The sequence below is a fragment of the Euleptes europaea genome, chromosome 11, assembly GCF_029931775.1.
Source record: "Euleptes europaea isolate rEulEur1 chromosome 11, rEulEur1.hap1, whole genome shotgun sequence".
Classification (NCBI taxonomy): Eukaryota; Metazoa; Chordata; class Lepidosauria; order Squamata; family Sphaerodactylidae; genus Euleptes; species Euleptes europaea.
In genome coordinates, this window is record NC_079322.1 from 52,094,595 (window position 1) to 52,104,451 (window position 9,857).

Here is a 9,857-nt window from a genome sequence, read left to right on the forward strand (position 1 = left end):
CAGTACAGTTTCTCTTCTCTTTCCCTTTTCACCAGCTTATCAAATGCAGCTGTCCAACTGAATGAAGAGGGAGGGGAGGAAGGCAACACCTCCCCTTAACTTTTGTGCCTGTATAGCAGTTTATATATAGTATATGCATACCTATTCTCTCCAGGATCAGAGGAGCATGCCTATTATCTCAGGTGCTGTGGAACACAGGCAGGACGGTGCTGCTGCAGTCGTCTTGTTTGGGGGCTTCCTAGAGGCACCTGGTTGACCACTGTATGAACAGACTGCTGGATTTGATGGGCCTTGGTCTGATCTAGCAGGGCTTTTCTTATGTTCAGTTTACGTACACTACTCGCCTTGCTTTGCCGATTCATCACCAACTGGGAGTGGTCTCCTCTCACTTGCATCAGACCTCATTTTCATCTGTAATCCACATAGTAACCCAGCATCCTGTTTTTGGATTACTGGGCATTTGGTCTCACCTTGTAAAACCTTCTTCCACCATAATCATTCTTTTGGTTGGACCCAAGTACTACTGTCAAGAGTTTGGAGTGTGATCACCATAAATCCTATTGTATGGTCTATCCTATGGGCATGCCCTAAGTGAATGCCTGGGGAAAACCAGAGCCTGTGAAAAAAGGAATGGTAAATGTTTCATAATGACTATGCCTACCTCCTCAATGGGTTTTATCTCTTAGGAAATGGCTCTGGCCAAGCACCCATCAGAGCTGGAGGGAGGTGAACCCCCCCCCCCACACACACACACACAGTTTAAGGGAGGGGACCGATCTGTGTTTGGGTGTGGAAAAAAGAACAGGTCTGGGAGACAGATGCAGGAAGACTGCTTTGAGCTGGCTGAAGCACCTTCAGGGTACAAGATCTGTCTCTCTCTCTGGGGAGCTCATATAGGGTTGTGGACTTGTACTGCAAAAGTGCCTCTTCGCCCCAACCTGTGCTCTGCTTGTATATTTGTCAATAAAGAAAATTTTATACAACATGCCAGAAACCTCCAGTACTTTCTCCTAATGGAATCAACCCAGTAAGTGCCATCCCAGTAGAAGAAGAGTTCGTTTTATATGATGATTTTCTCTACCTTTTTAAGGAGACTCAAACCAGCTTACAAACTCCTTCCCTTCCTCTCCCCACAATAGACACCTTGTGTGGTAGGTGGGGCTCAGAGAGCTTTAAGAGAACTGTGACTAGGCCAATGTCACTTAAGTATGTGTGTGGGGGGGGATTGTTTGTTTTTTGACATCAAATCGCTACGACTTGACAGCACTTTCCACCAATAACAATTACGATTAACTCAACATACATTTCAAATTCCTAGGCACAGCATTAAACTTTTAAGTGTCTGAGGTAACCAGATCTCTTAGATTTTTCCAGCCCTGTTGGATGAGAATGAAGAGTGGTCATGTAGAGTGTAGCAGCCAACACAACAAAACATGATGTAGCCCTTTGGGGAAATGCAGGTTTATTTGGAATCTGCAATAAATCAGATAATTGCCTATGAAATCTGATGTGTGAGTGTAATATGGCATCTGATCCGACATCTAATTGCTACTATGGCTTGTGCTGGTATTGTGGTCAGCGTACTTACAGCACTAAGTTCAAAACCACTGTGAGATAAGTGAGAAAAATGGGACAGGAACAGAAAAACAGCAAAGTTGGAGGCAAAGATACTTTTTATTCTTAGGCTGCAATCCTAAAAATACTTTCCTGGAAGTAAACCCCACTGAATAAAATGGGACTTGCTTATGAGTAGGTTTAGGATAGTTCCCTTTAGAGGCTAACATTTATGTTGATGCTGGACTACTATCACGCTATTGTGAGGACTTGGAAGATTTTTCCAGCTAAAGCATTTGCTTGGATTTTTTGGATTCTATCAGTCCTTGACGAAAACACACACATCTAAACAATAACTGTTTATACAAGTCAGCAATGAATAAAATCACTTCATATACTCCTTCTAAAAGATAATACTGCCTCTGTGCTGTCTCAGAATACATACTTTGTTTCCGTAACGTCCTATATTTTCTGGCCAGGGATATTCAAGCACTTGTGTTGTTTACACAATACCCTAAAATAATATAGTTTAAAGAGGATTTAGTTCATTTCCTGCCATGATATCATACTGCACCACATGACATTAATATGTTGCCATGGAAATATATATATCAATCTCAACAGCATCTGCATGCCAAAAGAACAGAATGGAGAAACCATCTGTATTACTTTACATATAATGTGGATAACAGTCATTACACAGCATTCCGATTAATAACATCAAAGATCAAGCCACAGCTAAATTCTGAATAATCTGACAAATGCATACTGATTCTAGGGCTAGGGAGAAAGCTGATAACCTCCACTTCAAAAGGATCAGAGGGCCACATATTTGTTAGAAATGGTACTCAGTTATGCCCCTGATTCCTCTAGCCCACTCTCATTGAGCAGCAGACCTACAACATCCTAACCAGAGACCTCTTTTTCAGCTGTGCTCATAGACTAAACATGAGTTACAGCTCTTCTTGCTCACGCAGGTATTCATACCTGCCTACCAAAGTATGAGTATTCTCTCATATATATGAATGCACTTATTAGTCGAGGCAGAGCATTCATGTATACAAGCCCTCATGCATCCAATGTGCACATATTCATTTGTGTGGGTGGTCACATACTCACAGCTTAAGCAGAAAGCAGAAAAAAAAGACCAGTTCCTCCTGCCATAGTCTGTCAAGCGCAGATCAGGAAATTAGAAGAAACATTTCTTTTTGTTTTCTCCCTGCCCCCTTAAACTTCCCCCTTTCAGTGAATTGCTCAGCAAAGCACTGGCCATGAAAGCAGGTTCATTCATCCTTCGAACAAATGTATAGTCTGTTTGCACTGCAAGCTTCAGAACAGCCCACAATAACAATAAATGTCCTCAATTAAAACAACTTCCTCTAACATTACCCATTAGCCATCAACAATTCCCACTATAAACTATAACACTATTCCTTCTTTACAGCAGCACTGGAGACCTTAACAGCCACACAAAAGATTTGTCAGTTCCTTTGAATGCCTACTGAACACACACCTTCCCCTAATATACAGTTCAGAAAATATAAGTTCCAGGTTCAAATACAAAGGCTGAAACAAGATGGTACAACTAGCAGAGTTCTAAGAGGCTGTGCTTTCTTTTTAAAAATTTGCTCCCTTTTAAACGAGTGGGATAATTTTTTCTCTCCAGCTTGCATGATACTCAAGGGATGGGGCCAAATTAACCCAGCCAAGAGGAGAATATAAACAAGGACAGAGGTAAAGAAGAAAGGAAGGACAGAGGCCACGTACTTCTGTTTGCAACTATACAAAGGTCTTCTTATTGCCTGGCAACCACACACATATAGCAGCAAAGTATACAGCTGCCATAATAATGCCTAACTATACAGCGATGGAGCCCCGGCATTAACACCACTAAGACTTGTAACAGCTAGCCAGCTTCCACATGCCACATCCAACCCACAAGCCACAAGTTGCCAGTCCCTAATGGCACAGTTTGACACAACAATTTCAAGAAGGAACGTCCACCAGTAAAAAATGCCACACTTAAAACAAACAGCCGCCAGCCAGCTTAGCAGGAGATGAAATAAGTGTGAACCCCTTCCCACTGGCCAACCTGACTCAACCTCCACCTGGCCCATCTCCTTTTCAAACTCCCTCATTCTGTGGCTAGATAAAGTAAGGCCTTTCCTTTACCCTATCTGGTGCAATTCCCAGACACTATGAGGGACAGAGGAAGTCACGACGATACCCCTCCCATCAGTTTGCTTCCCCCCACCCGTTCATATTACATGTTTCTTTGTTAATTATCTTAAGGTGTGTCTTTTTCCTTTTGAAAAAGGAAGGCTGGTTTTATATATATAATAAGTGAATGAATAAATAAATGCACATTAACTATACCTTGCTAGGAATTCTGAAGTTCTCAAGCGGGCTCAAATCATGAATATCTCCCTGAGGACTTTTGAGACCCTTGGGAAGAAAAAAAACAAACTTAAGATATTATTATTATTTCTGTGCTGCCTCTCCACCCAAATAGGATCCCCAAGGCAGCAAACATCAAAACATTTCAACATTAAAAATACTTAAAATAAAGTATATATACACACAACAACTGAATAAAAACGTTAACACACATAACATCAAAACCAGGGAGGAAAGCCAATAAGAGTTATTGGGGATGAGCCAAACAAAACAAAAAAAGCCTTCACTCAGTGGCGCAAGACAATAACAGAAGAAGCAAGACAAATCTCCCCGGGGTTGGGAGTTCCATAGTTTTGGTGCCACGATGGAGAAGGCCCTTTCTCGGGTCGCCCCCCATCTAACCTCTGATGGCAGGGACTCCAGAGATGACCCTAGTGGACGGGTAGGTGCATATGGCAAAAGATGATCCTTCAGGTAAGCTGGGTCAAGCAGCACCCCTACACTACGAACCTGCTCCTTTAGGGTGAATGTAACCCCATACAAAACAGGATATATCCCATTCCCTTGGTCAAACCTTTTTCCCACCAGTAGCACCTCCATTTTGTTTGGATTCAGTTTCATTTTATTTTGTTAGCCCTCATCCATTCCAAAACTATCTCCAGGCTCCTGTTCACAGCTTCCACAGCCTCCCTGGGATCTGCTGGAAGAGCAAAATTGAGCTGAGTATTATCCGCATGTTTGTGGTATCTCCGCCCAAATCTCTGCATGACCTCTCCCAGCAGCTTTACACAGATACTGAAAAGCATGGGGGCAAGATGGAACCTTGCAGAATACCCCAGAGGCCAAAGGCCAAGGGGCAGAGCAGCAGCCTCCAGCACCACACTCTGAAAACCTACCTTCAAGGTAGGACTGAAACCACCAACAGAACAGTGCCTCCCAGTCCAAACCCCAAAAGGCAGTCCAGAAGGATTCCATGATCAGTGGTATCAAAACCTGCTGAGAGGTGCAGGAGAATTAGCAGGGTACTCCCCTTGTTCCATCTCCAGGTACAGGCCACCAACTGGGGCAACCAAGGCCATTTCAGTCCCATAACCAAGGCCGCTTCAGCCCCACAACCAGGCTGGAATTGATCCTAACAATCAGCTACATTCAGGAATCCCTGAAATCCTGTGTACATTAAAGTTAAATTATGCAGTATTAAGCACTATGACAGTCAAACACAGCTGAGAACCAATCCCAGAAACACTTCAACAATTGCCACCCCAATGAATTTGACTACCAACTTATAAGTTGAGGGAAGAACTCACAGTCACCATTTACCAGCAACAGCAGAGTAAAAGGATCAACATCTACTGACAACGTATACCGGTACTGGCATGTAACTTATTACCTCATTGGGCAAAGTTTGCAGCCTTCCTCCAACTAGAGTTGCCAGCAGGCCTGGAGAAAAATGTCCTCTCTCCTTAACAGAGGCTTAATATGGGAAAATGGGTATTTGAAGCTTTTCATAGCATGGAGGTAAATAGCATCATCTGGGAAAAACCATCCTACTAAACATCTATTAAAGGAACAGGATATTTCCTCCAGGCCTGTTGGCAACCCTACCTCCAGTTTAAGTGGCTCTTCCTCCAATAAAAGAGTCACTTAAGTAGAGGAACAGTCATTCCGCCAGCCTAAGGTGAGATACACTCCACTACATACCAGCTCATACCTCTATTTAAATTCTACTCAACAGCTGAATGAAAATATAAGGTACTGTGTGGTATTAATCTGAAAATGGTAATGCCTTAGTAATGACAAAGCCTATCCCAAGATCAATGTGAACTATGTATAGTGCTGATATGGGGCTATACATTTCACCTGAGTGCAGAAGAGTATCAATAACATAGCTCTAAAAGCAACACTAACAGCACAATTGTAAACATTGTCCATTCAGAAGTCCCAGTAAGCAGCGGGGCTAACTCCCAGGCAAGTGTGCACAGGATTGCACTGTAAATCATCTGATTCTACAGTACTTAGCAGCCTACTGTGCAGTGCCTTTAAATGTCAAAATATGTTGTCTTTTCTACCTAATCAATGAACTATCTCCATAGTGGTCATAGGGATGGATAACGACCTGGGAGACCCAGGTTGACACATCTACTGTGTCTTGAAGCTGAGTGACCCTGGGCCAGTTACTCTCTCTCAGACTAATTTACCTCACAGGGTTGTTGTGAGGATAAAATGGCAGATGGGAGAACAATGGATGTTGCTTCTTGGGAGTAAGGATGGGGGAAATGTGCTAGAGAACGGAATAAAATGGACTCAAGACTCAACACACATAGGAATTCAGCATATTCTTTTCCCCTTTCTCTCAATACAGGTTTATCCCTGCTAAAATATACAACTATAATCCCTTTAGAGCAGGGCCTCCTAAACTTTGTCATAGCAAGCTTTGCACAATTCAAGAAACAGTATTAGACTCCCCAGCTGTAAATATCTTGTAATCCTCCCTGAGTCTCAGCAAGAAAGGAGGGCTATAAATGAAGCAAATAAATACATAAGCTGGAAGAGTGTAAGCAGGGGGTTAAGGCTAAGGAGGAAATAAAGGGAAGGCAGATGGACATGAGCAGTTTTTCAGGCAGGGAAAATGAGACAGAAGCTCTCCTCAACTGCTTCTTCTCCAGCCAACATCTGGAGCCAGGCTGATCTTCCCTGGACTGGACCTCTCTCTGTATTGACATAGGCCTCTTCTCGGAAAAGCAGGATATAAATCTATTGGATACACCTAAGCACTGATGAGAGGGATTTAACACCATCCTCCTGCGAGCGCATTTATTTGCCATGAGTGCTGCTGGGAAGAGCCAGAAGCCGCAGACTCTCCAGCTGCCAAGAGGAGGAGCAGCCCAACCCCCTTGGAACAAGAACATCCAGTACTACTTGGCTCAGGTAGAATCCTTCTGGGGGAGGGCTATTGCAAAACCTTTGAAGAGCTACAGCTGAAGCAGGAGCAGCATCCAAGGACTAAGGACAGTATTCTGTGTCATCATTCTTTCCTTCAATCATTGCCTTCAGCAGGCACCACAGCCTGTCATTTTTAAATCTTATTACATTTGCTGTATCTCAATGTTCTGTTATCGTGAGCTGCTGCGAGCCCCCTGGTCAATAAGAAATGCAGCATATAAATACTGTGAATGAATACATATGTTTTCTTTTATGTACCGAAAGCCATAGCATAGTAAGGTCATTGTATTGGCCAGGGATGCTAATTGTGTGTAAATTGGAGGTATCTGTAGGTCAGGAATGACTTGGTTTATTTGTTGTTGATTTTATATTGTGATGCTTCTAATTATGATTTGCAAGCCACCTTGAGCCAGGAGGAAAGGCAGGATATCTATTAAAATATCTATAAATTGTGAGATACCTTGAAACATCCCTGCACAAAACAAAACTTTCACACCCCACACTATACTCTTGCATAAAATAAACACCATCATTCTTCACCTTAATCCTAGTTTTCTTTCCCTACAAGGGCAGCCTTATAGAAAGCTTTTTGGCATCTGGAACTGATTAACCATTAAATCCTTCACACCAGTTTCTCACTGAGATAATTTTAATGGCTTGACAGAAGAGTTCCACATGAACAGTCAAGGTTAAAGGTTGATAATATAATTTATACTGGGACTCAAGCTCAAATCCCAATGTCCTATACTGGAAGAACATCCACTGATTTTTTAAATTTTTAATTATATTTAAATCCCACTTCATCTCCTTTGATGCAAAATAATGTTCACATATTATAACTACCCAGAAAAAAAAACACAATCCCTCTTTCCCTTTTCCCATTAAATTTTCCAGTAAATCTCCTTCATTCATTCCTTCCTTGCCTATTGAGGAAGTATTGTATAACAAGCCTTGTTGGGGGGGAATCCAACAGACAAGAGGTCTCCAACGTGGTGCCAGGGGCACTATGGCACCTGCCAACTCCTTTCCTGGCACTCACCCAGTGTTTTTAGAAAGCAAGCAGGGCCAGGTGGGGCTAGTACCCTGCAAGGATTCTGATGGGGTGTGCAGATTAAAAGGCAACCTAGTTAAACAGACCTTCTACCTTAAATATTGAACAGTTACTATGAGGGTTATGGATAACCCTGCTCTGACCTATTGCTTTTGGCTCCATCTCCTGCCAAAACCATTTTGTTGTTGTGCCACCACCCTGTGTTAGAATGCAAAAGGTACCCACAGGCTCAGAAAGATTAGAGACTTCTGGAATAGACCAATGGAGCTCAAGAAATCTTACCTACCCATTCACTGGAATGGAACAAACCTTCCCAGGCTAACAATCCCCGCATGACATTTTATGACACACACACCACTTCCTGCTTTTTCTCTCTCCATCACACCTAAGGAAACAAGTCCTTGCCAAACATATCATAGCAGTTTACTAACCATTTCAAAACATTTTCCCACCTTTTATTGTAACAATACTATGCCTACCCTTCTAGAAACAACCCTCCATTCAGGGCCAGTTTAACACACAAGTGAACCAAGTGGCCATTTGTTATGGTGAATTAACAGGGCATTACAGAAGAAAACAGACTCCTCTCTCCCCCACCACACACACACTTGTGCACTGCCTCCTGGCTGTGCCCCAACAGGGCAAGTGTGGGAAAAGTCCCCTCACCACCACTGACACCTGGGTGGGCTTCAAGCTGGGCTACAGAAAAACTGATTCTCCAGCTCACCTTGTTTCCAGGTGTGTGTGTGGGGGGGGGGTGCATGGTGGGGGGGGGTGCATGGTGGGGGGGGGAGAAACACCAGCACAGGAGCGTCGTTTTACAACCCTACATTAAATAAGAAACGGTGGAATATTTTAAACCACTCTCTTACATAAACGTCACTGGGAGTTTAGGACAAAATAGGAACCGAAATTCAAATTATATCTGGCAGTCACAAAAGCAGAGGAGGAACCAGAGGATTACAACATTGTTACATCCGCACAGGAAAAAAAGGCATTAGAAATAAGTGACACGGCTGACAACCATACAGGCCCCACAAACAAAACACTAGCAGAAGCGTCATTGCATTCCAACACTGCTCTTCGGCCCGTTCCCACAACTGTAACACACCCACCCCGCCCCCTGCACTGGCCGCACCACACTTTGCTGCAAGGATTGCTTCAGTTTGCCACTTCATTACCACCCTCACTTCTCCCCCATGTAGTAGAAAAGGGCAAGAGTCCAGTAGCACCTTAAAGACTAACAAGAATATTTTCTGGCAGGGGATGAGCTTTCGTGAGCCACAGCTCACTTCTTCAGAAAGCCCATCCCCTACCAGACAATATTCTTGTTAGTCTTCAAGGTGCTCCTGGACTCTTGCCCTTTTCTACTACTGCAGACAGACTAACACGGCGACCCACTGTGAATCCTCCCCCATGCAATACCTGTCGGGTCATAAGCGACTTGATCTTCTGCATGGCGACGCCAACCGGAGCACTTCACAGACCTCTACCTCCCACCCAGCCCCGCTCTCTCTGACACAGGGAAGCCATTTTGCGCATCACGTGACATACCATTGGCCTTTTTTTGTCCCAAAGGCCTATGGGACTTGTAGTGCAGACGGGAACACGCTTTCCTCGTTTGGCTGCGCACGGACTACAATTCCCATCAGGCTCCTAGACACCCCTCCCCGTTTCCTTGATTGGTCAAGCGGAATGGAATACGAAGTAATAGAGAAGGCTCGTGCTAGAAGGGCAACTCTAGGCCGATCGTCTGAGCCACCAGCTGGGCGAAGTGGATTTGCTGTCAAAAGCGAAGCGGAGCAAACGATCGTTTCTTTAGGAATCGCTTCGGGTTCTCGGGTCTCTTTTTGTTTGCAGATGTGGAAAGGCGGCAGAGCCTCTGTCTCTTTTGCGAAACTCTAAATTCCTT

General features: G+C 43.7%; 1 protein-coding gene across 1 annotated transcript in view; it reads right to left on the reverse strand.

The window, feature by feature from the left end:
• VPS50 (VPS50 subunit of EARP/GARPII complex) overlaps positions 1-9,441 on the reverse strand; it is a 98,546-nt gene extending 89,105 nt beyond the window's left edge. The window contains exons 1-2 of the mRNA XM_056857582.1: positions 9,371-9,441; positions 3,931-3,999 (exon numbers count right to left, since the gene is read on the reverse strand). Of these exons, the coding sequence (XP_056713560.1) occupies positions 3,931-3,999; positions 9,371-9,403 (102 nt within the window). The 5' untranslated portion in view covers positions 9,404-9,441. The remainder of the gene's footprint in view (positions 1-3,930; positions 4,000-9,370) is intronic.
• Positions 9,442-9,857: the final 416 nt, after the last annotated feature.